Source organism: Phyllobates terribilis, unplaced genomic scaffold (genome assembly GCF_046119375.1).
Source record: "Phyllobates terribilis strain yellow unplaced genomic scaffold, ASM4611937v1 Scaffold_36__1_contigs__length_13169755, whole genome shotgun sequence".
Lineage (NCBI taxonomy): Eukaryota > Metazoa > Chordata > Amphibia > Anura > Dendrobatidae > Phyllobates > Phyllobates terribilis.
This window is the reverse complement of record NW_027362796.1, coordinates 3347258-3374310: the sequence shown is the minus strand read 5'-3', so window position 1 is coordinate 3374310 and position 27053 is coordinate 3347258. Positions and strand designations below refer to the sequence as shown.

Below are 27053 nucleotides of genomic sequence, written 5' to 3'. Positions count from 1 at the left end.
TATTCATATTAAGTTTTAGGAGTCTAACAGAGAAGAAAGATGAAATAGCGGACATCACATACCCTTGTGATTTTGGCCTGATAACATGCACAGAATTTGACACAAATGGGTTTGAATGACTACTAAAGGTAACATCCTCACCTGTGACCTGTTTGCTTGTAATCAGTGTGTGTGCATAAAAGCTGAGTAAGTATCTGGGATATCTCAATGTTAAAATTAACCTACCCTTAAAATTATAGACTGTTCATTTCTTTATCAGTGGGAAAACTTACAAAAACAGCAAGGGATCAAATACTTATTCCCCCACTGTATATATCTAAATGTTTATGAATGTCTCTATAAAATGCTATAAGACAATGATTATATACTGTACATTGTGGACCATTCAGACTCAGATGCAGAGTGTGAACATTGCCAAAAATCTTTATTGTACATTTAACTAAAGTAAATGATACAATTCATCAGAAATGTTAACCATTTAAACGGTTTTCCGACATAGTTAGTAAAACCAAAGTTCTGGATAAATATGAACAAAATGTAAATGTTCATTGATAAGCCGTGAATTCAGCGGGTCGGTCCTGAGGGAATTTACATCCCATGTAGGAATTCAGAGGATCTGGGAAGGGATTTCGCACCAAATGAACAAAACCGGATGGAATGGGCCAGATAACCCGGGACCCAGGCTGGAAAAGATCCATACGCTGGTTTTCTTACATTACTTATATTTTCTAACTTTTTTCTATTTTTTTTTTTTTAGAAATATTTGATATTAACCCCTTTACCCCTTTTTGAGTTTCTCAATTTTTGCGTTTTCGTTTCTCGCTCCCCTTCTTCCCATAACTTTTTTATTTTCCCGTCAATATGGCCATGTGAGGGCTTGTTTTTTGCAGGATGAGTTGTACTTTTAAACGACACCATTGGTTTTACCAAACGTGTGCTGGAAAATGGGAAAAAATTCAGTGCGGTGAAATTGCAAAAATAGTGCAATTTCACAATTATTATATTTTTTTACCATGTTCACTATATGATAAAACTGACCTGCCATTATTATTCTCCAGGTCATTAGGAGTTAGTAGATACCAAACATGTATAGGTTCTTTTTTATACAAACAAAGTGCGAAAGCAACCCAGGAATCTTTTACTGTAAAGAAGTGGAAAATTCTGCAATGGCCGAGTCAGTCACCAGATCTCAACCCCATCATGGCTTCCAGACTTCAGGCTGTCATTGCTGCAAAGGATTCTCTACAAATCGTACACGTGCGGCTCCGCTCTGTACACCTCGTACACGCACGGCTCCGCTCCGTACACCTCGTACACGCGCGGCTCCGCTCCGTACACCTCGTACACGCGCGGCTCCGCTCCGTACACCTCGTACACGCGCGGCTCCGCTCCGTACACCTCGTACACGCGCGGCTCCGCTCCGTACACCTCGTACACACGCGGCTCCGCTCCGTACACCTCGTACACACGCGGCTCCGCTCCGTACACCTCGTACACACGCGGCTCCGCTCCGTACACCTCGTACACACACGGCTCCGCTCCGTACACCTCGTACACGCGCGACTCCGCTCCGTACGCCTCGTACACGCGCGGCTCCGCTCCGTACGCCTCGTACACGCGCGGCTCCGCTCCGTACACCTCGTACACACGCGGCTCCGCTCCGTACACCTCGTACACACGCGGCTCCGCTCCGTACACCTCGTACACACGCGGCTCTGCTCCGTACACCTCGTACACACGCGGCTCCGCTCCGTACACCTCGTACACACGCGGCTCCGCTCCGTACACCTCGTACACACACGGCTCCGCTCCGTACACCTCGTACACACGCGACTCCGCTCCGTACGCCTCGTACACGCGCGGCTCCGCTCCGTACGCCTCGTACACACGCGGCTCTGCTCCGTACACCTCGTACACACGCGGCTCTGCTCCGTACGCCTCGTACACACGCGGCTCCGCTCCGTACACCTCGTACACACGCGGCTCCGCTCCGTACACCTCGTACACACGCGGCTCTGCTCCGTACACCTCGTACACACACGGCTTCGCTCCGTACGCCTCGTACACACGCGGCTCTGCTCCGTACACTTCGTACACACGCGGCTCTGCTACATCCACACTGTAAACCCCTCCTGACCCCACACATAAACTTCAGCTCATCCAGCACCATGACAACCAGCACAGCAGAGTCCTGCATCCACTGAGGCCCCTGATCATGTGACCCCTGACTCCTCCCCTCCTGTGACCTCATCACAGGTCCTGTGCGCACAGAGCAGCCATATATGTGGTGGCGGCTCTGCAGGTGGAGGTATGTGGAGACCCCCATTACTGGGCGCAGGGGGCATTAACCCCTTCAGCACGGAGACTCTTTTGGGGTCTTGTGTTGCCCCTTTATAAGAGTCATAAGGTTTTTGTTCTGTTTCCTGTAATAGATACATACGACCCAACTATGGAGACAGGAAGGAGGAAACGTATTGTTCTCATAGGACAGGACCCCTTTACTGGCCCCACAGTGTAATGCCCCCATTATACCCCTTATGCAGGAAGTATGATGCCCCCACAGTGTAATGCCCCCATTATGCCCCTTATGCAGGATGTATGATGCCCCCACACAGTGTAATGCCCCCATTATGTCCCTTATGCAGGATATATGATGCCCCCACAGTGTAATGCCCCCATTATGCCCCTTATGCAGGATATATGATGCCCCCACACAGTGTAATGCCCCCATTATGCCCCTTATGCAGTATGTATGATGCCCCCACACAGTGTAATGCCCCCATTATGCCCCTTATGAAGGATGTATGATGCCCCACACAGTGTAATGCCCCCATTATGCCCCTTATGCAGTATGTATGATGCCCCCACACAGTGTAATGCCCCCATTATGTCCCTTATGCAGGATATATGATGCCCCCACAGTGTAATACCCCCATTATGCCCCTTATGCAGGATATATGATGCCCCCACACAGTGTAATGCCCCCATTATGCCCCTTATGCAGTATGTATGATGCCCCCACACAGTGTAATGCCCCCATTATGCCCCTTATGAAGGATGTATGATGCCCCACACAGTGTAATGCCCCCATTATGCCCCTTATGCAGGATGTATGATGCCCCCACACAGTGTAATGCCCCCATTATGTCCCTTATGCAGGATATATGATGCCCCCACAGTGTAATGCCCCCATTATGCCCCTTATGCAGGATATATGATGCCCCCACACAGTGTAATGCCCCCATTATGCCCCTTATGCAGTATGTATGATGCCCCCACACAGTGTAATGCCCCCATTATGCCCCTTATGAAGGATGTATGATGCCCCACACAGTGTAATGCCCCCATTATGCCCCTTATGCAGTATGTATGATTCCCCACAGTGTAATGCCCCTTATGCAGTATGTATGATACCCCCACAGTATAATGTTCCCCCAGTACCACCTGAGGTCTTGCAGTTGGAATAATCCCTCTGGAGTTGGTTTTCCCTTTGCTTGCTCCCCTACATGTAGACTCTCGAGCATGTATACACTCATGTAGGGGAGCAGGCCTTACTAGATATCGAGGCTTTGTACAGTAATATACCGCATGATGATGGTATCAGAGGAGTAAGACATTTCTTGAAATCGAGATCAATAGAGTGTAGCAGACATAATGACTTCATGTAGTATCTTCTAAAATTCGCTATTACTCATAACTTCTTTCTTTTTGACAGGAAGTACTTCCTCCAGCTCAGGGGTACTGCGATGGGAAGCCTCTGTGCCCCTCATATGCTATCCTATCCCTGGCTGGACTGGTGGGAGGAAACCACAATATTCAGGGATGATCATAAGTGATGGCATCCATATATTGGGGTATGGTACAAATATATTGACTACTTTTTTATCATCTGGTCAGGGACGAGTGAACAATCTTTTGAATTTGTCAGGGAATTCCACATCAATAGAGTGGGCCTAAGATTTATATCAGAGATTAATTATTACCAGTTTCCTTTCCTGGATGTACTAATCAAGAAAGATTGCAATGGGACCCTATGGACACTCAACTGCCATAAACCTTCAAGCACTGATAAACTATTGAAGTGGGATAGCCACCACCCCATCCCCATAAAAAGAGTTATACCCAAGGGTCAATTTTTATGGTTGAGAGGGTACTGCTCTATTGTCACAGATTTTAATATACAGGCAATAGACCTGAACATCAGATTCAGGGAAAAAGGGTACTCATGGTACATTTTGGATTCCGCATCATCGTTTGCAGAAAAATGGGAGAGACAGACACTCCTCCATACCTAACCAAGAGACCAAGAAAAACTTATGACAATCAGAGTCACTGTATCTTTCATATCTTCAGAAAACACTGGGATATACTTGTGGCTGACCCGGACCTGAGGGTGCTGTGGGATCTACTCCCACAATAACTTTCAGAAAGGGTGGGTCAATTAGGGACCATTTAGTGCATAGTTTCTGTCAAGGAAATATTGAGAAAGTATTAACAATTTCTCTCTGTCCCTGAAACCCCTCTTCATCCCTCCCTTATCCACCATTTGTCACCAGAGGAGAGCTGACACTCCAGGCAGCTGTTGGTATGCAAATAATAATACAAGAAGCTCTTCTACTTAACATACGAATGCATCTCCTCTTAGCACAGACCTGGGATAGATTGACAACTTCCAGCATAGGGGCAGAGATGGAAGGAAAGAGGAAATGGCTTCTTTTAGGCTCAAAAGGGGTTTAACAAAGACTGCAGGATTTTCGGAGTCGAAACGAAATATGGAATAACTAAAGTTCCATAATTCTGATAATCATGGGACCTATATTTTTAGTGACAGGGTCAGCTAGGGAACGATATGGATATTTTCTTGTCTCTGTAGGTCCCTCTGGGGGCTGTGGCGCAAAGTCCCAAAATAACAGATCGCAGCTATACCGTGTGAGGTCTCTGGACAAAGGTAAAATCACAACGGAAATTTTTTTTATCACTTTCGTGCCTCTTCGATCAAGCCACGATAAGTTATCACAAAAAAAACTGATATCTAATAAAGATATGAAGGCTGGAGACCAGGCCCTGTTTTGTCATCCCAGGGGGTGTGTGTGTCTTTCCCTTCAGCAGCATAAAAGAATCTGCTGAGGTTGGAGTAGTATTCATTGCGGGAGTATATATTTATTATAGCAACGGATCCTGAATCATCTCAGCGATCGTTATAGTAAGTCTTCTTTAATCCTGTTTATTATGTGTAACTGCTTATGTATTGTATTGTCCCCTTTTGTAAAATCTTGTATATTTTTCATAACACTGCCTCCCTTTTGGATTAAATATAAAATTTAATAGTTCTATTTCTTTTGTGCTGTAATTGTTCCCTCCCACGAAGCCATACGCTACCAGAAAGCAGGCGTCCGCCCAGGCCTGTATTATATTTCAAATCTGGATGGTGGTGGCAGTGAATAATATTAATTGGGCTATTGTGAAGCTGACAGTGACCGTGCGGGGGCATGTTCCATGCGTTGGAATCCGGAGGTGTGATGCCATACGCTCACTGGTCGCTTGCCGATACCTACGTAGTGGGTAGTCGGGATCGTGAGCTCGCCACTCCCTGACGAAATCCGGACAGAGTGACGGCAACGGTGAGATATTGTGTGATCTCCCCGGTGTTGTTTCTGCGGAACCCTGACAAATTGGAGGCAAGCGGTGGGATATTACAGAACATCAATGGCTGGATTGAGCAATCATTCCTTTCACTGAAAACTTACACGGTTCTTGCAAGAATACTGTGCAGATTTTTAAGAAATCAGAGTCAGTGTTTTAATATTTTTTTTATTTGGGACATTACTGTACGTATACGCTGTTGCATCCCCTCCCCTTCTCTTGTTTTTCTGTCCTATCTTTTATTTGGCAATGATGGCTACAGGTGAAGAGCCCAGGTATCACCAACAGTCAAAGGACACTCTCACTGCTCTCTATGAGCTGAGACAAATTGACCCCACAGGCAAGACCAGGCACCAAATGATTGCTGAACTGTTGCAAGGTGCTGCAGAGTCCGTCTGACAGCAGAGCTCGGATTATGGGGCGACCAGCCAAGGCCCGGATGGTGCTGCTGCAGGGGTCCCACCTATGATTGCCAGCCAGACCCGCAGCCAGGCTAGTGTGGACCCCCAACTACAGATGGCCTTGGAGCCGGCCAAAGCTGACCGAGAGGCTGCTGAGCAACAGGCCGAAGCTGACCGAGAGGCTGCTGAGCGACAGGCCGAGGCTGAGAGAGCTGAGCAACAGGCCCAAGCTGATCGAGAAGCTGCTGAGCGAAAGTGGCAAGTTGAGAAGCGGTACCAGCTGGAGTTAGCCCAAATCCAGCTGCCGAAATCCACCGCATCGGGCAATGAGCCCGGCAACACCAACTGCTTTTAACCCCTTCCGGAGCATTTTCCTGCAATGGAAGACTATGAGGCCAGGATAAAAAAAAGTACCAGCTGACTCCTGAAGTTTACCGGAAAAAGTTCAGAGCCCTCCAACGTTGACCACATGACCGCTACAGTGATGTGGTGGATGGGCTCAGGACCAATTTTGAGCAGTGGGTCCAAGGACTGTCACCACCTTCGAGGACCTGAAGGATCTCTGATGATGAAGGACCAATTTCTTCGTCTTTGCCCAGTGGAAGTTCGACAGTTTGTGCTTGACCGGGAGCCAAAGGAGGCTGCCAAAGCAGCCCAGATCGCAGATGCCTATGAGGCCAACCACACACCAGAGGTGCGGAAGTCAGCCGCCGCCAGCTGGAAAGGGGGTAAGCCCACAACCACCCCCCAGTGTTCCAGCCAGCTGGCCCTCAGCGGGTTCTGCCCCATCTTCTAGCACCTGGCCTGCATTTGACTCCCTTAAGTGTTATGTTTGTGACCAAACGGGTCACACAAGCCTTGTCTGCCTGGAGAGGCAGAAGATGAACACCACACCTGAGGCCCCAGGACCTACTGCAGCCATTCTTTTTGTGGGTGGGGCGGTTGGCAGGGCCCGGGAAAATGTACAACCTGTTACTGTGGGCAACACCGTTACTGTTGGTCTTAAGAACACTGGCGCAGAATGTACCCTCATCCGCCCTGAGTTTGTGTTACCAGAGGAACTCATTCCTGGGAAGACCCTGACTGTCACTGGGTTTGGGGGTGTTTGCTGTCCCATACCGATGGCCCAAGTTTTTCTGGACTGGGGTGCGGGGAGGGGGTTAAGAGAAGTGGGGGTGTTGGAGATTCTCCCCACTAATGTGCTATTGGGAACTGATCTGGGACGGTTGGTTGCCCGATACATCCCTGACCACCCTCCCAGATCTGATATGTCATGTAATGCCACTGTCAATAATGTCAGTCATGCATAATAAAAATGTATGTTGTGTTAAAGGGAATTCAGCCACCTCACCCTGTGGGGTGATGCTGCTGAGGATCCCCTAAAGCGAGCCAGCATAAGTGCTATGGGCAAGGGGAGCAGGCATGGACACCAGGAAGCAGGTTGTTCTATGCGGGTGACCAGTGTCACGCCAGATAGTGACATGGTCAATGGTAGCTGCCCATGACTAGCACAGCTCCAGAGGTGATGAACAGGGATGGGGAGAAACATGGGGATCATAGGGAAAGTGATTCCGTGCCGCTGACCAGTGTCATGACGGACTGTGACATGGCCGGTCGTAGCTCCCCCCTAGTGAGCATGGCTCCTAAGGTAAAAATAATGACAGGAAGGGTAGGCCCCACAACCGGGCAAGGTAAAAGAAAGGTGTGTCCCCCTGTCTGTCAGGAGTATGGGAGGAAGGTACCCATAGCCTGTTAGAGGTGTGGGGAAAATGTTCCCCGAACCGGTCAGGGTGATCGGAAAGCTAGATCTCCATTCAGTCAGAGTGGGGGGCAAGTTGGGTCAACGGCTTGTCGGATCAGCTGTAAAGGTGGGCCAGGAGGTGGGCTTAAAGGGGCGATCTGTAAATCAGCCCCTACACCACCTCAAAGAGACAGAGAGGTCAGGGAAATATTGATAAAGTATTAACAATTTCTCTCTGTCTCTGAAACCCCTTTTCACCCCTCCCTTATCCATCATTTGTCACCAGAGGACAGCTGACACTCCACGCAGCTGTCGGTATGCAAATAACAGTACAAGAAGCTCAATAGTCTATTCTACTTAACATACAAATGCATCTCCTCTTAGCACAGACCTGGGATAGATTGACACCTTCCAGCATAGGGGCAGAGATGGAAGGAAAGAAGAAATGGCTCGTTTAGGCTCAAAAGGGGTTTAACAAAGACTGCCGGATCTTCGGAGCCAAAACGAAATATGGAATAGCTAAAGTTCCATAATTCTGATAATGATGGGACCCATATTTTTAGTGACAGGGTAAGCTAGGGAACGATATGAATATTTTCCTGTCACTATAGGCCCCTCTGGGGGGCTCTGGCGCAAAAGTCCCAAAATAAATGTGGTCTCTGGAGAAAGGTAAAATCATAACGGAAAAAATGGTATCACATTCGGGCCTCTATGATCAACCCATAATAAGTTATCACAAAAACCAGATATCTAATAAAGATATGAAGGCTGGAGACCAGCCCCGTGATGTCATCCCAGGGGGTGTGTGGGCTGGTCTCTCCCTTCAGCATAAAAGAATCTGCTGAAGTTGGAGTAGTAATCATTGTGGGAATATATATTTTTTCTAGCAACGGATCCTGCTCTATAACAGTCAAATCAAGCGGAGTGTCTCCCCTCAACCTATATTGAATCATCTCAGCGATCGTTATAGTAAGTCTTCTTTAATCCTGTTTATTTTGTGTAACTGCTTATGTATTGTATTGTCCACTTTTGTAAAATCTTGTATATTTTTCTTAATTCTGCCTCCCTTTTGGATTAAATATAAAATGTAATAATTCTGTTTCTTTTGTGCTGCAATTGTTCCCTCCCCCTAAGCCATACACTACCAGAACGCAGGCGTCCGCCCAGGCCTGTATTATATTTCAAATCTGGATGGTGGTGGCTGCGAATAATATTAATTGGGCTATTGTGAAGCTGACGGTGACCGTACGGGGACGTAGACACACATTCTATGCGTTGGAATCTGGAGTTGTGACGCCATACGCTCACTGGTCGCTTGCCGATACCTACGTAGTGGGTAGTCGGGATCGTGTGCTCGCCACTCCCTGACTATATCCGGACAGAGTGACGGCAATGGTGAGATATTGTGTGATCTCCACGGTGTCGTCACTGCGGAACCCTGACAGTTTCTATAAAAAAACTGCACCCAAGGGGACTTGGCTAGATAGAGGAATCTATGGTTTCTTTAGATTTGGAGAACATTGTCCATTTAATTGGATGAGACAATATAAATCTTTCTTGAGTTCCTCTTTGGTTAAAATCTTTTTCCAGTGGGATTATTCCAACTGTTAGTCCTCAGGACTAGTATATATGGTCACATGCACCTGCCCCCTAGATTATGTAGGCAAGATCAATAGGAAGTCTAGGAGGAGGGTGGGGGACCATTTGGGCAGTGTACGCCATGGTTGGGACACCCTATTAGCGAGACACATGAACAGTGTACATTGAGATCAAACTGGAGACATCTCCTTTTGTATCATTGAGATGGTTAAACCCAATGTGAGAGGAAGGGATCACAATAGATATCTCCTCAAAAAAGAAAGTGAGTGGATTGTTAGACTGGATTCACTGGCCCCTAAGGGACTCAATGAGCAAATTTCTTATGCCTGTTTTGTGTGAATACAGCCCCATTCTGGATTACATTTTTGGATTTTATACTCTACCCATTGCTACTCAGTTCCCTGTGAATGGGGTTCACATATTGTTGTACTTCATCGAGATATCTGAGCTTCTATATCAGAATTATTACTTAGCAATTATTCCACATATACTATTTATTAATTAACAAGTGTGGTGATCCGTGTGTATCTCTAATTGTGCAATAGGGGTCAAATTTGACCATTTAGGAAAATACTGTGGGCCATCATCCCATATCTTATGTAGTGATAAAGTATATCTTCATGCTTATTGCATGATGGGATGTGCAATACTTGTTTTTAGTCTCCCATGACGTTGATCTCAGAGATAGGACTTTTCTATGTTGGTGGTATGCAATCCAAAACCATCATACGCTCCGGCGTGGAACGCATGCTTCCTGACATGCGCATTCGCAGATAGGAGACCGTGATGCACTCCGGCGTGGAACGCACATGTCCGGGCACGTTTGTGCTTTCTGCCCGCCTGTGTCCGTTGTTTTGTGCTGAATTGTGGGGAGTATTTGAGAATTTATTTTTGTTCCATCTGTCTTTAGTTGATCCCACTGATACATCAATTAAGTCCTCAGAAAATTATAATTAGAGGAACCCATGGACACATTAGTATTTGTGAAGCTGACCTCCGCTCTCCTCTATTTCCTTTGAATTTATTGTGTGACCTGTATTTCAGAACAGTAGCTCTTGGTTTGTTTCATTTCCATGTGTAAATTGAATTTGACTCGTAGTCTTTGATATCTCTTTCAAACTTAGTTTTTTTGATCTCTGAGATCCATCCTCCAGACTTTGTAAATTCTTTTGCATATTTTGAGTTTTGTATCCAAAAAGGCTTCTAAACTAGGCGGAAAACTTTCACCTATTTTTTTTCAAGAAACAAATATCAAACGCAATGTAACTTGGTTATCCGTGGTTAGGCTTTTTTTTAAAATTTAGATTGTGAGCCCCAATGGGGACAGCGATGATAATGTATGTAAAGCGCTGCGGAATATGTTGGCGCTATATAAAAATAAAAAATATATACCGTATTTTTCAGACTATAAGACGCACCTAGGTTTTAGAGGAGGAAAATGGAAAAAAAATGTAAGCAAAAAATGTGGTCACAATGCACTGTTAAGGGGGAATAGGGGGAATGTCCCCAAATTCTGATAATATCCCCCATCCTGGTAGATATGCCCCCCCTTCCTATTATACGTGGCTCCCATCCCCATCCTGATATGCATGGCACCCCGCATCCTTATCCTGGTATGCATGGCACTCCTCAACCCTATCCTGGTATGCATGGCACCCCTCATCCCTATCCTGGTATGCATGGCACCCCTCATCCCTATCCTGGTATGCATGGCACCCCTCATCCCTATCCTGGTATGCATGGCACCCCTCATCCCTATCCTGGTATGCATGGCACCCCTCATCTCTATCATGGTATGCATGGCACCCCTCATCCCTATCCTGGCATGCATGGCACCCCTCATCCCTATCCTGGTATGCATGGCACCCCTCATCCCTATCCTGGTATGCATGGCACCCCTCATCCCTATCCTGGCATGCATGGCACCCCTCATCCCTATCCTGGTATGCATGGCACCCCTCATCCTTATCCTGCTATGCATGGCACCCCTCATCCTTACCCTGGTATGCATGGCACCACTCATCCTTACCCTGGTATGTATTGCCCCCTCATTCTTATCCTAGTGTGCATGGTCCCCCTAATCCCCATCAGGCTGCACATAAAAAAATAAATAGTCCTACTCACCTTTCTTCTCTCTCCTCCAGCGCTGCATCTGTCTGCCCGCACTGATCTCTACATGTGAGCCGCCCATGACGTCACTGCCATGCGCGGCTCACAAGGAGAGATCAGCTGCCGGAAGTCACTGCTCCCCACACTGGGACTGTGTGCATGGGGAGCAGTGACTTCATGCTTCTTAATAGCCGGCACACAGCATAGCCGCAGTGCGGCTCCTGCTGCTGCCGGGCTGTCGCGTGTGCCCGCTGTTAAAGGGCATGAATATTCACCCCCTCCCAACGCCCATGGGCGTAGAGAGGGGGTGAATATTCATACCCTTTAATAGCGGGCGCACAGGATTGCCCGGCAGCAGCAGGAGCCGCGCTGCTGATACACTGTGTACCGCTTCCCCCAGCACAGTATATAAACATATATATATATATATATATATATATATATATATATATATATATATATAATATAATATATATATAATATAATATATATACACCCCCCCAGCAACATTTGGACTAGAAGACGAAAACCCCATTTTCCTCCAATTTTGGAGGAAAAAGTGCGTCTTATAGTCCGAAAAATACGGTATATATATATAATATATGTGTGTGTGTATATACAGTACAGACCAAAAGTTTGGACACGCCTTGTCATTTAAAGATTTTTCTGTATTTTCATTACTATGAAAATTGTACATTCACACTGAAGACATCAAAACTATGAATTAACACATGTGGAATTATATACTTAACAAAAAAGTGTGAAACAACTGAAAATATGTCTTATATTCTAGGTTCTTCAAAGTAGCCACCTTTTGCTTTGATGACTGCTTTGCACACTCTTGGCATTCTCTTGATGAGCTTCAAGAGGTAGTCACCGGAAATGGTTTTCACTTCACAGGTGTGCCCTGTCAGGTTTAATAAGTGGGATTTCTTGCCTTATTAATGGGGTTGGGACCATCAGTTGTGTTGTGCAGAAGTCTGGTGGATACACAGCTGATAGTCCTACTGAATAGAGTGTTAGAATTTGTATTATGGCAAGAAAAAAGCAGCTAAGTAAAGAAAAACGAGAGGCCATCATTACTTTAAGAAATGAAGGTCAGTCAGTCCAAAAAATTTGGAAAACTTTGAAAGTGTCCCCAAGTGCAGTTGCAAAAACCATCAAGCCCTACAAAGAAACTGGCTCACATGAGTACCGACCCAGGAAAGGAAGACCGAGAGTAACCTCTGCTTCTCAGGATAAGTTTATCCGAGTCACCAGCCTCAGAAATTGCAGGTTAACAGCTGCTCAGGTTAGAGACCAGGTCAATGCCACGCAGAGTTCTAGCAGCAGACACATCTCTTCAACAACTGTTAAGAGGAGACTTTGTGCAGCAGGCCTTCATGGTAAAATAGCTGCTAGGAAACCACTGCTAAGGACAGGCAACAAGCAGAAGAGACTTTTTTGGGCTAAAGAACACAAGGAATGGACATTAGACCAGTGGAAATCTGTGCTTTGGTCTGATGAGTCCAAATTTGAGATCTTTGGTTCCAACCACCTTGTTTTTGTGCGACGCCGAAAAGGTGAACGGATGGACTCTACATGCCTGGTTCCCACCATGAAGCATGGAGTAGGAGGTGTGATAGTGTGGGGGTGCTTTGCTGGTGACACTGTTGGGGATTTATTCAAAATTGAAGGCATACTGAACCAGCATGGCTACCACAGCATCTTGCAGCGGCATGCTATTCCATCTGGTTTGCATTTAGTTGAACCATCATTTATTTTTCAACAGGACAGTGACCCCAAACACACCTTCAGGCTGTGTTAGGGCTATTTGACCAAGAGGGAGAGTGATGGGGTGCTACGCCAGATGACCTGGCCTCCATAGTCCCCAGACCTGGACCCAATCAAGATGGTTTGGGGTGAGCTGGACCGCAGAGTGAAGGCAAAAGGGCCAACAAGTGCTAAGCATTTCTGGGAACTCCTTCAAGATTGTTAGAAGACCATTTCCAGTGACTACCTCTTGAAGCTCATCAAGAGAATGCCAAGAGTGTGCAAAGCAGTCATCAAAGCTAAAGGTGACTACTTTGAAGAACCTAGAATATAAGACATATTTTGAGTTGTTTCACACTTTAAGTATTTAATTCATAGTTTTGATGCCTTCAGTGTGAATGTACAATTTTCATAGTCAAGAAAATACAGAAAAATCTTTAAATGAGAAGGTGTGTCCAAACTTTTGGTCTGTACTGTAGGTTTCCATATATTACATGAAATACGCCCCCAAAAAATAAAATTGGGGATGGAGGTACTGTGGGAATATTATACAGAGTGTGGGTGGATGGCGGTACTAGGGGAACAGTATACTGTGTGTGGGGACCAAGAAAGGGGCACTGTACTATGAGATCAATACATGATTCCTTCACAAAAACACCCTAAATATAACATTTTTAAAACAACCCTACAATTTGTGAATCTTCAGGGTAAATCGATATATAACCATTTGATTAGAGCTGATACTATTACGCTAAAGTGTCTAAACAGACTTTCTTTCAAATCCATAAAGGGGCACTTTTCCGTGTCTGTCATGCCAGAACTGTTGGAGCATTATTAGAGGTGATAGTTTTCCCACCAATTAGAAGGGACACCTGTGGATATTGGTGGTTTTTACCTGCTACATTTCTGGTGTGATTTACTCTCAGTTCCCTTGTGTTACAGGGGTTGTCCATTACTTTATATGATCCCCCAATGTATTCCCCCAGGGCCCATAAGTGTTTCTCTAAATACCTTGTGGTGCCTTTTCTGCCTGTGAGCGGCGCTATCACTGGCCGCTCACAGGCATCACGTGACCCCCGGCTGCAGCCACGTGATGCCTCTGAGCGGCAAGCAGTAGCGCTGCTCAGAGGCAGAAAAGGCACAGCAAGGTATTTGCAAAAACATTTCTGGGCCCCGGGGGATACGTTGGGGGGGTCCATATAAAGTAGTGGACAAATTCTTTAAAGTGGACATTGGACAAACGTCACGGTAAATTACAATCAGACTGAAGAAACATCACTCCTCTATTCGGCTCTATGAGTCTAGGATGAAATCCACTGCTTCCACTGCAAGAAAAAGAATGAAGAAGAGCAGAAGTTTGGTGAGACCACCGTGGCCAGACATTTCTCGGAGATAGTGATAAAAGTTCTTATCTCCGATGGTCCGTGTTAGAAGAAACCCCCGCAGCGGATTCACAATCACAACGCAGTAAACTTCTACTGAGACGTGTTCTGGATTTACTCCCTGGAATCACTTTCTCCCAAAGGGTTAAATGACGTCTGTAACTTCATGGTCTTTCTATGAAGCTTCTTCTCTGAACTTTATTCCTCTGTTGTCTGTCGGGGAGTTGTTTTCTAAAAAAATATTTTTGGGTGTTTTCTTTCTTTTAGTTTACTGGGTTAGTAATGGGGGTGTCTGATAGACGCTTCTCTATTACTAACTCTAGGGATTGATGCCAGCTGAGAATACACAACTGACGTAAACCCAAAAAATATTACCCCAGTTGCCAACATACCAGGGCAATTAGGAAGAGGCGGGAAAAGTGTCAAAATTTGTCGCATCTAATGTGATTTGCCAATTCTGGGGCTGCTGTGGACTGGTATTTTTAGGCTGGAAGGGGCCAATATCCATGGACCTTCCCAGCAGGATAATATCAGCCCCAAGCTGTCTGCTTTACCTTAGCCGGTTATCAAAAATAGGGGGGGGGGTACTCCACGTAATTTTTTTAAATTCATTATTTATTTAATAGGTTTAACCCCTTCATGACCGGAGCATTTTAAGTTTTTGAGTTTTCGTTTTTTGCTCCCCTTCTTCCCAGAGCCTTAGCCTTTTTATTTTTCAGTCAATATGGCCATGTGAGGGCTTATTTTTTGCGGGACGAGTTGTACATTTAAACACCATTACTAGTTTTACCATATTGTGTACTGGAAAATGGGAAAAAAATTCCAAGTGCGGTGAAATTGCATAAAAAAATGCAATTCCACAGTTGTTTTTTTTTTTTTTTTCTTTCCACGTTCACTGGATGCTAAAACTGACCTGCCATTACTATTCTCCAGGTCATTACGAGTTCGTAGACACCAAACATAGGTTCTTTTTTATTTAAGTGGTGAAAAAAAATTCCAAAGTTTGCTAAAAAAAAAAAAAAAAAAAGAGCCATTTTCCGAGACCCGTAGCGTCTCCATTTATCGGGATCTGGGGCTGGGTGAGGGCTTATTTTTTGCGCGCCGAACTGATGTTTTTATTGATAGCATTTTGGGGTAGATCCAATGTTTTGATCGTCCTTTATTGCATTTTATTGCAATGTTGCGGCGACCAAAAAAACGTAATTCTGGCGTTTGGAATTTTTTTCTCGTTACGCCATTTACCGATAGGATTAATTCTTTTTTTATATTGATAGATCGGGCGATTCTGAATGCGGCGATACTAAATATGTGTATGTGGGGCTTAGTTTTTATTATTTTATTTTGAATGAGGCAAAAGGGGGATGATTTAAACTTTTATATTTTTTAAAAAAAATTATATTTTTTTTCACTTTTTGCATGCTTCTACAGTCTCTATAGGAGACTAGAAGCAGCAACTGTCCGATCGCCTCTGCTACATAGAGGTGATGAGCAGATCACCTCTATGTAGCAGAAATGCTCCTGTGTTATGAGCGCCGACCACTAGGTGGGGCTCATAGCGATTAGCACATGACAACCACTGGGGTCTGCTGCAGACCCAGGGTTGTCATGCCCACCCATCAGTGACCTGCGATCACGCGACGGGGTCACCGATGGGCGGGGTAAGTGATGTGCTTCCGGCGCGACGCTGTTAATGAGATTGACAGCAGTATTTAACTAGTTAACAGTCGTGGGTGGATCGCGATTCCACCCGCGGCTGTTGCGGGCACATGTCAGCTGTAATAATCAGCTGACATGTGCCCGGTTCAGTGCCCCCGCTGAACCCGGCCTTTCCGATGTGGTGAGTACTATTACTGACCATGTCGGAAAGGGGTTAAAAAAGGTGAAATACACCCTTTAGTGCCCATTGGAAGGCAACTATGTTAATAAAACCAAAACATTTGAAGAAAACCTAACGGGACAACAATTTGCAATACACAATTTCATCAGTTGTAACACTAGGGGGTCATCTATTTAATAGAATGTATAGAGAGTTACCTGCAATATGTGGGATGGACGTCAGACCTGCTAAAAAAATGTATTAGAAGACATTTATCTGACGCAATCAATCCCACCGCATTAAACCTGTCTGTGGTTTCAAGACACTTTTCACAAAAACATAAAGGGGATATCAGATCCTTCAGATATCAAGAATAGAAAAGATTTATAAACCATTAAGAGGTGGAGATGTGAAAAGAAAAATCTTAAATAGAAAGTCATATTGGATATTTATATTACACACTAGAGCCCCACAGGGAATGAACATCAGACAGGATTAATATTACAGTGCAATTAATTGTATTTGTCTTTGATTTCCAGTGATTTTATTGAATGTCTCATGCATGAGTTGTATTTGTGTATTCTCTTTTTCTTCCATACAATACAGGGTTAAATTGTCTGAGAAGTACTCAGTAATTAATGGACACCCAGGAAAGGGAAGGATATAAAAGTATCACGGAGACTCACATGTTGTAAATCAGGAATAAGCATTGGTTGGGTATGTGGGCACTTGGTGGTATGCCATCACAACAGTTTTTATTAATTCACAATAATTCAGTTTTAAACAAGTCTCCTTTGTACGATCATACAACACAGAAGCCTCTGATTTCTCAGGTGATGCACTGTACTACTGTAGTGCGTGTATTATCACTGCCTGTCAGTGTAATACTAACTGCCCCATACACATGAGATAAGTGTTGGCTGAACGGTCATTTGGCAGACGGTTATCTCTCCAGACTCCCCCATACACACAAATATTCCAGCTTTCCTATGATCTGTAGGAGAGTCGCCTCCAGACTCCTCTAGACTCTGCCCTGACATTATCTGTTGGGAGGCCCCCAAATACATTATATAGTTTACCAAACCCCTCAAAATCAGTGATATCATGCAGCTTTAGTCTAATATGTGTCTGGGGGCGTTAAAAGGTAACTTATGGAATGCTGCCTCTGGCTCGGCCTAATAGACTTTCGTACATTGCAGGCCCAGACACCATTATTAGGCATTTAAGTATTGTAGGAACTAGGCAGCCCCATACTATCGAGTACTTGGGGGAGGAGGAGGGGCATTCAGCCGAACTCTGTCAAACCTTCTTAGATGCCATGTTTGCTTTTTGCAGGAGCAAGTGGTTAAACTGCCAGGGATTTTATTGCAGCCGCAACTGTGCCAGCCTTGCGGTGTACATCTATGTTCTGGTGCCCAAAAGAATTCATATAAGAACAAAAACAAATGTTTAACTTGTTAAAAAATGACAATGTGTCTTTTGCTTTTTCATGTTATTTTTTTTTACAAGAATTGTTGGTGCCAATTTTCTTTTGAAACATTTTAATATCTGCTTTTTTCAGTTTTTTTTTGTAATATAGGAAAGTCTAAGGCCAGAAGTAAACCCTATAATACACTGCACATGTAGACTTTAGTATCAAATCATTTCTGTATGCCGTGTTTGTGCAAACAAAACAGCTTTTTTAAAAGCCTCAAACTTCTGTGTGTGAATCAGATATGAGATCTAACTTGATAGAAGATTACAGTCTGGGGAAGACGGGAAACATTCATATAGACGGCCAGTGGTGCAGTAGTCAGTGACTGTCTCTTGCCAAATATGGTTTTTGAGCCGTAGTAGTACATGTTGCCTCATCATGAAGTAGTTATTTCTCATGTTACTTGTCATGAATATCTCCTGCAGTATTGCTAATGCCAATTCCAGTGTCGGAAAATGAGACGAGAATTAGCGTTATGGAAGGTGAGTGTCAGGAACTCACAAAGAGACGACACTGGGGAGATCACACAATCTCTCACCTGTGCCGTCACTCTGTCAAGATATGTGTATATTCCCCTGTATGTTCACTGTCAGCTTCACGATAACCCAATTATTATTATTCGCTGCCACCACCGTCCAGATTTTAAATATAATACAGGCCTGGTCGGACGCCTGCGTTCTGGTATATGGCTTCAGGGGAGGGAACGATTACAGAAAAAAAGAAACGGGACTATTACATTTTATATTTAATCCAAAAGGAAGGCAGTGTTATGAAAAATATACAAGGATTTTACAAGGGGGACAATACAGTACAGAATATACAGTTACACAATATAAACAGGATTAAAGAAGACTTATGTACTAGACAGATCGCAGACACAATTCTGTTTAGCTGGAGGGGGCGCCCCACTTATTGATTTGACTGTTATCGAACAAGATCCATTTATTATAGTCTCTGTACCCCCTGGCAATGAATACTCATCCATCCTCCGTGGATTCTTTTATGCCTAGAGACCTGCCCACACAGCACCTGGGATGACATTACGTGGGCTGGTCTCCAGTCTCCATATTTTTATTAGAATATCTGGCTTTTGCGATAACTTATCGTTGGTTGATCGCAGAAACCCGTAAGTAATACCATTTTTTCCGTTATGAATTTACCTTCCTTTAGAGACCACACATGACATAGTTGCGGTCTGTTATTTTGTTACTTTTGCACCCCAGCTACCAATAGGGGCTCTCAGCTGCAAAAAAATAAGCATATTGTTCCTTGGCTGACTCTACCACTAAAAATATGGTTCCCATTATTAGCGGAGCTATGGAACTTCCAACATTCCATATTTCATATCAGCTCCGGACATCCTGGAGTTTGTGTTAAACACCTTTGAAGCCTAAATGAGTTTTCCTTCAAACTGCCCCTGCTGGAAGGTGTCAGTCTATCCCATGTCTGTGCTAAGAGGAGATGCATTCGTATGTTAAGTGGGTCAGTAGCACCTTTTGTGCTGCATTTGTCTACAAGTGACTTCTGCTGTGTGTGTTAAATTGCATGGAAACAGTTGGCCCAAATGGTGGATAAAGGAGGGGTGAGAGGGAAATGGGGTTTGTCAGGACCCTGTGTCTGAGGGATGGGGAAGACCCCTGAGCCCAATCAAAGGGCCTCCACTTCATCCTCTCATACATGAGGACATCAATGACCAGAAGATCCTAGAACTCACCTACAAGATGATTGAGCTGCTGACTGGAGAGGTGACACTGCTGGGAATGCTGGGATATTATACAGTAACGCTATGAAGGGATCGGGGAGATGACGATATCATTGTATTTGTTAGGTTCCTATAAGGTGTCAGGATTTCGCTGTCTATTTCTCCATTGAGGAGTGGGAGTATTTAGAAGGACACAAAGATCTGTACAAGGACATCATGATGGAGGTTCCCCAGCCCCTCACATCACCAGGTAATAGACAGGACTAAATACACACGGCCTATAATTATCTGTATGTAAAGAATGAATTCAGTCCCTGTATGTGTTTCCTCCAGATCTATCCAGTAAGAGGACAACACCAGAGAGATGTCCCCTTCGTCTTCTTCTACAGGACTGTAAACAAGAAGATCCCAATGTTCCTCAGGTAGATACAGAGAAGATGTCATGAGATGTCTCCTATGATGTGTAGACGGCTGTAAAGGTCTTGTGTTCAGTCTTGTTTTATCCACCAGTATTATGTTTTATATTTGTGTAATGAGAACGGTGGAGATGACAGGATTAGAGCTGATCATAGAGGTGACTTCTCCATCTGTCTTTGACTTTTATAATATTTGTTTCAGGGTGAAGATCTGATCCATATTAATATTACAGAGACATATGTGAGGGGTGATGAGCGGTGTAAAGAGGAGATTCCTACATATGACTACCCAGGTGAGTAGTAACCACTAAATGCAGAGAAGTCACAGATTCTTCTCAGTCACCGGCTGTGGCTGCTTTATCGGTGGTGTAGTCCGGCAATATCACAATCGTGTGATCACCATTTTGCCGCTCTACCACAACATTCTCCTCCGTTCGAAAATATTCAATTTACTTTGGGAAATTGTAAAAGCCCTTTTCTATAGAACTTACAACCTGGAGGATCCACCTACCCCCTGGGATTACAAGACGCTGACTGTTACCTGCCCAGATCTGTAAACTATAAAGCCTAATGACAGCGTACGTAGAATGTGCTGACAAGTGAGAAAATCACTTGAAGAAAAATATTATGATGGGCCTGTAAGAGAAAGCAGAGGGTAATGATGCTGTTGGCTTCCTAGAACCCTGATATCTTATTGGATGAATCTACCTTGTCTCCCTTCTGTGCTACTGAATGTGCTCATATGGTCCCTACAAGACCAGGTCCAGTCTTTCTGGCCAAACTTTACTTTTATGATCTACAACATTAAATGTGCAGTGAGGCCAAGTGTGAATTTCTGTACAATAACAGCAGAGTTTCCCTTTATCTAAACTTTAACATTTATTTTAAATTTAACTTCAAACAGGATTGTGATAACCTAGACAAAAAAACTACACCTGTGCCATGATATATCTCTAAGCTGTGCGTGGCTGATGGCTGTAATATACATTTATTCACGCCTGCAGGAGATGTGTTGGCATGGCTCGAGCCCTGGTTTCATGGATTCACTCCACGTCATAAATTCCATTATGTTTTCAATCCTAAGGAATTCAGATTACTGCACAATCTCTCCTTAAATGGGGGCGCTAATACTTTCTCTACTCTCCTGGTCAGGACTCATAGTTGCTCCAATGGTCCACCATAAATGAGTGTAACTCCATCTTAGTGTTGGATTTCTCCCCTCATACATACGTTGTTGTTGGGGATGTTACATGTTTATATATTCTTTTTTTTTTTACAAGTTCACTCTCTATGATAGTTTGATTGTAGTGGGATCGGCCGGCCTCACTTATGTGACTCTGTAACTCCCTGGTAGTCTTTCAAAAATATCTCCATTGCCTCTTCCAAATGCCCGAGATCTAAATTTAAGACACCTCAGCTCTGCAGTATTATAAAAAGTTCTCTTTCAATGTGTAATATTTCTTCTTGAAACTCATCTGACAGAAAATATTGTCCCTTACGATAGTTTAGATTGCTAAGAGCCACCGAGCCCCATACTCTAATTACCCCAGAGAGGTTTCACCACTAGTTACTCATTTTTTCTCTAATTTTTCTCTTTATTGTCTAATCACAATTTTTGACTTCAGTAGTTAGTGCCCAAAATACCCTGATGTAACCTCTTCCTGCAGCCAGTTTTGTGTTCCTATCTGGGCCCATTTTTCAAATCTGACGTGTGTCACTTTATATGGTGATAACTCTGGAATTCTTCACAAAGGATAATAGAAAACAAATGGACCTTACAAATTATTTTCCAACTTCTCTTGAATCTGACAATCCCCTATATACGGTTGTACACTGCTATCTGGGCACATGGCAGGTTAAGAAGGGAAGGAGCGCCATTTGGCTATTAGGAATGCAGATTTTGCTGGAATGGTTTGCAGACACAATGTATTGGGGACACTGTTCATGGTCACCTGGAAGATCAAAAGATGGCCACCACGAATAGGCTTGGCACTATCTACCCCATTTACAGATTTCATAAATTACTTTGCTCATCGCCGTTTAACCCCTCTACATGGATCTGGAGTTACACAGAGACCCCTAGGCTTGGGCCACGGTGTTACCTGCTGTTCTGTGGAGTGAGATGGGAAGATGAATAGTCAGATAGCCGGGTCAGAACCAAGAGGGCTGAGAAAATACAAAATCAGAAGACACGAGTAGTCAGTAAACGGGCCGAGGTCACAACAGGAAACAAATACACAAGCCAGGAGCTGAGCACAGAGGACTGAACCAGAGGAGAACAAGGCTGTATCTGGCAGCTTCCAGCAATATGCTTCCAGCTTTAGTAGGGTGCGGTGCTTTCCAATTGGCTGAAGTAGGGAGCAGATTACTCCAGCTGGACAGCACACTCACCCATACTGCCAGACTGGATGGTACTACAGGTCCCAGCAACCCTAATCTTAGTTGCTGGACAGAACCTGCACTGCCCAGAGCTTCTGGTTCTGATGTCTCTTTCATCACCAGCGTCGCCTGCAGGATGAATAAGGCGGTTCCTGGTGAGAGAAGCAGATATCGCAGGAGCAGATCCCAGAGGAGATGGTATACACCTTTTGCCGAAGCCCTAATATAACAAAATGTCAGAATACCAGAGCAGTAAAAATCCACATAAAGTGACTTCATTTTGGAAATTATAACCCTCAGTGAATTAAGCTATAGGAGCAGTGACTATTTTGACTCCACAGTCACTTTCCAGAAATTAGCACGCAGTGGATGATGGAGAGTGAAAATAACAAATATACCATTTTATTACCCAACACATAGTGCCCAGATTGTGCTCCAGGAGACACACACCGTAAATTAAATGGGTTCTTCTCATTATAGTAATGCTAAATACATGGATGCTAAATGTGGTTTGGGTGCACTGCAAGGCTCAGAAGTGAGGGGGAGATCTGACTTTGGGAGAGCGGATATTGCTGGATTGGTTTATGGAAGCCATGTTGCTTTTCAAGAGCCTTTGAGCCACTAATAATGTGGAAACCTCTGTTTTTCCACTGACAGATGATGGACCTGAGTGGGGACTTGTTTTTTTGTGAGATGAGTAGAAGTTTTTATTGGTATTATTTTCGCCTACATAACATTGGTGGCTTTTTATTCCATATTTGGGAGGGAGAATGAAAAAACAGTTGAACACCACGCTCTACTGGTTCATCCTATGAGGTTTTCTATTAGACAGTCATTGTCCTGGTGAATAATTACATTTTTTTATTTAACTTGCCTTTTTTACAGACAGTTTAAGTAGAAATGTTCAAAAATATAAAATTCAAGGATTTTTTATTAAAAAATAATTGGTTTTCTTCTTGGCAGATGACTGTACCAGGAGATCAGAGGGACAGCTGACATCTTCAATTTTTAAATCAGATGATTTTGAGATCCCACAGGATACAATTGAAGTGAATGCCATTACTCCAGATATACCATCATCCCTTCACAGCAAAGAGCTATCATCTGATCCTTTGAAACACGTCCTGTCTTCTGATTCATTACTGACTACTAAGGAAAATCAAAGTCACAAAATAAGCATTAAAAAACAATCTGCTCCTAAAGCAAAGAAGCCATTTTCACATTCAGAATATACAAATAGTTTTCCCCTCAAAAAGTCTTTTCTTAAACATCAAAAAATTCACACAGCGGAGAATAGATTTTCTTGTTCCAAGTGTGGGAGATGTTTCAATCAGAAATCAGATCTTGTAAGGCACCAGAGAACTCACACAGGAGAGAAGCCATTTTCCTGTTCAGAATGTGGGAAATGTTTTACAGAGAAATCAACTCTTATCGCACATCAGAGAACTCACACAGGGGAGAAGCCTTTTTCATGTCCAGATTGTGGGAAATGTTTTGTTCAGAAATCACATCTTAATATACATCAGAGAACTCACACGGGAGAAACATTTTTCATGTTCAGAATGTGGGAAATAGTTTACAGAAAAATCAACTCTTATCACACATCAGAGAACTCACACAGGGGAGAAGCCATTTTCATGTTCAGAATGTGGGAAATGTTTTGCAAAAAAATCAAATCTTATCAAACATCAGAGAACTCACACAGGGGAGAAGTTTTTTCAGCAACACATAAAAAGTACAAGCGTCACATGGAAAGGGTTAAGTAAGGCATACTTAGTGAAAGTAAACAGATAACCAGCAGTGTCAGGGGAGGCCCCGACACGTGTTTCCGTACTTCCTCAGGGGGCGTGGTGGGATGTGTGTGGATACAGGGCCTCTTATATATACATGGGTCCCATGTGAAGCAATCAGTTACTGACCAATAACGGCGTATGTCGCCGCATAGCAGCAGACATTGGTGGCAGCGGCGTGGTCTCAGGCGGCGCCCAGGAAGAGGGGAACTCCCCCACTGACGTCACATATTCCAGGGCACCGCCCACCCGAGACCGCGTCGCGGCCACATGACCGCTGCATCCGGCGCATGCGCAGAAGGTCGGACGACAGGAATCGATCGTGATCATATAAGGAATAAATATGGAGCAGGACAGACTACTTAACAACAAAGGAAGAGATACATTATATCGGTGGAGTAACAAGTGTCACCCTGCACCAAAAGGTCATCCATGTAATACATAACAGATGATATTGCAGTAAATGTCCATACGAAACAGGTGTCCATGTCCGCTCCTTATCCTTAAAGGGAAAGAGTTCTATTTAGATCCAACCAATTTGTCATCAAAAACAATCCGGTTCTCTTCCAATGGTCTGATGAAGCCCCAAACACAGAGAGAGGCCGGGGGGAATAGAAGTGAGCTAAAAAAATAAGATAAAACACACACTTACTAAAAGACAGACTGAAAAGAGAGAAATATAGGGCAGAGATGCAGAGATAAATCAACAAAAAAAAAATATTATTTGATTAATACTATACCAGTATATATAGGGAGTGGGGGGAGGGGGTGGGTATTTTTTAATTGCCCCCCTCAAAGTACACCAGGGGGAGGCATCTAGGTAGGAGGACTTATAAAAATCATGTCGAGGGCAATCACAAGAGGAGTCAAAGAACATGCTAAATCTAATAGGTAAAACCCATAGATAATAAAGTAGCCAAGAGAGCATGGATCTTACCCCGAGGGCGCTCACGTCCAAGGAAGAGGAGACACGGAGGGGGCAAACAACCACCAATGGCTAGAGGAAGGGGGAAAAACTCAATCGTTCATTTAGGCCTGCTGGTGACATAGTTCCCAGTCTATAGATCCAGAGGCATTCAAATTTGACCAATGCCTTCTTTACATCACCACCTCTTAGGCCCAAATGGACCTGATCAATGCCGCAGATCTGCAGACTCTTAGGGTCGCAATGATGATATTGCTTAAAATGTCTTGGCTGGGTCCGAAGTGATGATACATCCTCCACCTCCCCAGCCCCCAAAATATCCAAAACGTGCTCCCTCACGCGTCTCCTCAATTCCCTAGACGTGAGCCCCACGTAGATGAGCCCACATCCACAGGTGGCACGATCAATGACGCCAACGCTGCTACAAGAGATATATTGCCTGATGTCAAAAACTCTCGTGCCATCTACATTAGAAAATGTTTTAGTCCTAACCATGTTTCTGCAGGAGAGGCGTGAGCCACAGGGATAGCAGCCCCATTTAGGGTTGCCAACTTTGAAAGGCAGGACACTCTGGTGTACATAGTGACTATGCACCAGAGTATCCCTGAGACTCCTGCCCCTCCTTGCTGTCATAAGAGGACGATCCGGCAAAAACTCCCGGAGACTTGGGTGAGTTTTTAGGACCCGCCAGTGTCTATCAAGGATGTCTCCGATGGCGTGCCACTGATTATTAAATGTAGATATGAACCTCACCACGGGTTGGCCGGTGGACCCCAAAGGCGGCTTAGGTGCAAGCAGCTCTTGTCTGGAGGCTCTGTATCCACACACATCCCACCACGCCCCCTGAGGAAGTACGGAAACACGTATCGGGGCCTCCCCTGACACTGCTGATTATCTGTTTACTTTCACTAAGTATGTCTTACTTAACCCTTTCCATGTGATCTTGTACTTTGTGTTGCTGAAAAAACCTCTGATGGTTGTCTATACTGTGACTTGTTACAGGTCACTTGATCTAGGTCATTATAACTTTTTCTATAACTTTTTCTGCACACATTGTTTGTGACTTATGGATTGTATGGGTTGGACTATGTGACCTATTATAGGTCCAATGTGAATTTGATACCAGCTGTGTCTCTATCTACCCCCTGCTGCCTCACATGCCCATGTTATGTCCTTTCACACATGTTATTTATACCTATGTGCTATCTTTTTTAAAAAAAATATATAAATAAAGCATTGATCTTTTTTAGTCTAACATATGGTGTTTTGATTATGTTACTTTGGGGTTTTGAAAATACCTATGGTCTCTCTGGTTCATATAATGTTTAGTGGTATGCCCCTTATTACATTCAAAGTCCTATTGGTCATTGTTATTTTGTTGTATTATGCTGGGAGTTATAGTTCACCCTACATTTATTTCATGTGATTTCCCTGAGAACTATAACTCCCAGCATGTCCTGCAGCTTCTATGGCATGCTAGGAGTTATAGTTCATCACAGTGGTAGTGTTTTGCTGTATGTGCTTTAATGCTTGCCTCACTGTTTCTTGTTTGGAGGGAGCGGGGTCGCACTGCAGGGAGAGGATCATCAGGGATCAACGGCGCAGCATGTGATCTGGCCCGGGACCGCCCACTAACTCCTGTCTAACACTGCCATAGTGAATTCATAACAGCGCCGTTGGATTCACTATGACAGCTCCATCGGGCTAAGCAGTGAGAGGTATCACACACAGCAAAATCAGCGGTGCTGCCATTAATGCACTTACACTGCATTACACAGGAGAAAGTGGGTGGTCCCGGGCCAGATCACATGCTGCAGTGATGATACAAAAGAGGCAGGGCCGAGACAACACATAACAGCTCAGCGTGCAGTCCCCCCGACCCCGCCTCTTTTGTATCGTCACTGCAGCATGTGATCTGGCCCGG

General features: G+C 44.3%; 1 protein-coding gene across 2 annotated transcripts; it reads left to right on the top strand.

The window, feature by feature from the left end:
• Positions 1 to 2249: 2249 nt before the first annotated feature.
• Positions 2250 to 25980, top strand: LOC141182788 (uncharacterized). 2 transcript variants are annotated; one of them, XM_073660894.1, is made up of 6 exons: positions 2250 to 2308; positions 3716 to 3854; positions 19746 to 19869; positions 19953 to 20041; positions 20238 to 20328; positions 23378 to 25980. In XM_073660894.1, exons 3-6 carry the CDS (start codon positions 19836 to 19838, stop codon positions 24178 to 24180), a joined length of 1017 nt encoding a protein of 338 aa, XP_073516995.1. In that variant the 5' UTR covers positions 2250 to 2308; positions 3716 to 3854; positions 19746 to 19835; the 3' UTR covers positions 24181 to 25980. The 2 variants fall into 2 exon arrangements, with proteins under 2 accessions (XP_073516995.1, XP_073516994.1); XM_073660893.1 differs by lacking the exons at positions 2250 to 2308; positions 3716 to 3854 and adding an exon at positions 19308 to 19662.
• Positions 25981 to 27053: the final 1073 nt, after the last annotated feature.

Excerpts from the sequence above, each read along its gene's own strand:
- LOC141182788 (XM_073660893.1), top strand. The coding sequence starts at position 19,639 with ATGATTGAGCTGCTGACTGGAGAG. Across the intron at positions 19,663-19,745 it reads TTGAGCTGCTGACTGGAGAG|GTTCCTATAAGGTGTCAGGA; the intron begins GTGACACTGCTG and ends TGTATTTGTTAG. Across the intron at positions 20,329-23,377 it reads TCCTACATATGACTACCCAG|ATGACTGTACCAGGAGATCA; the intron begins GTGAGTAGTAAC and ends TCTTCTTGGCAG.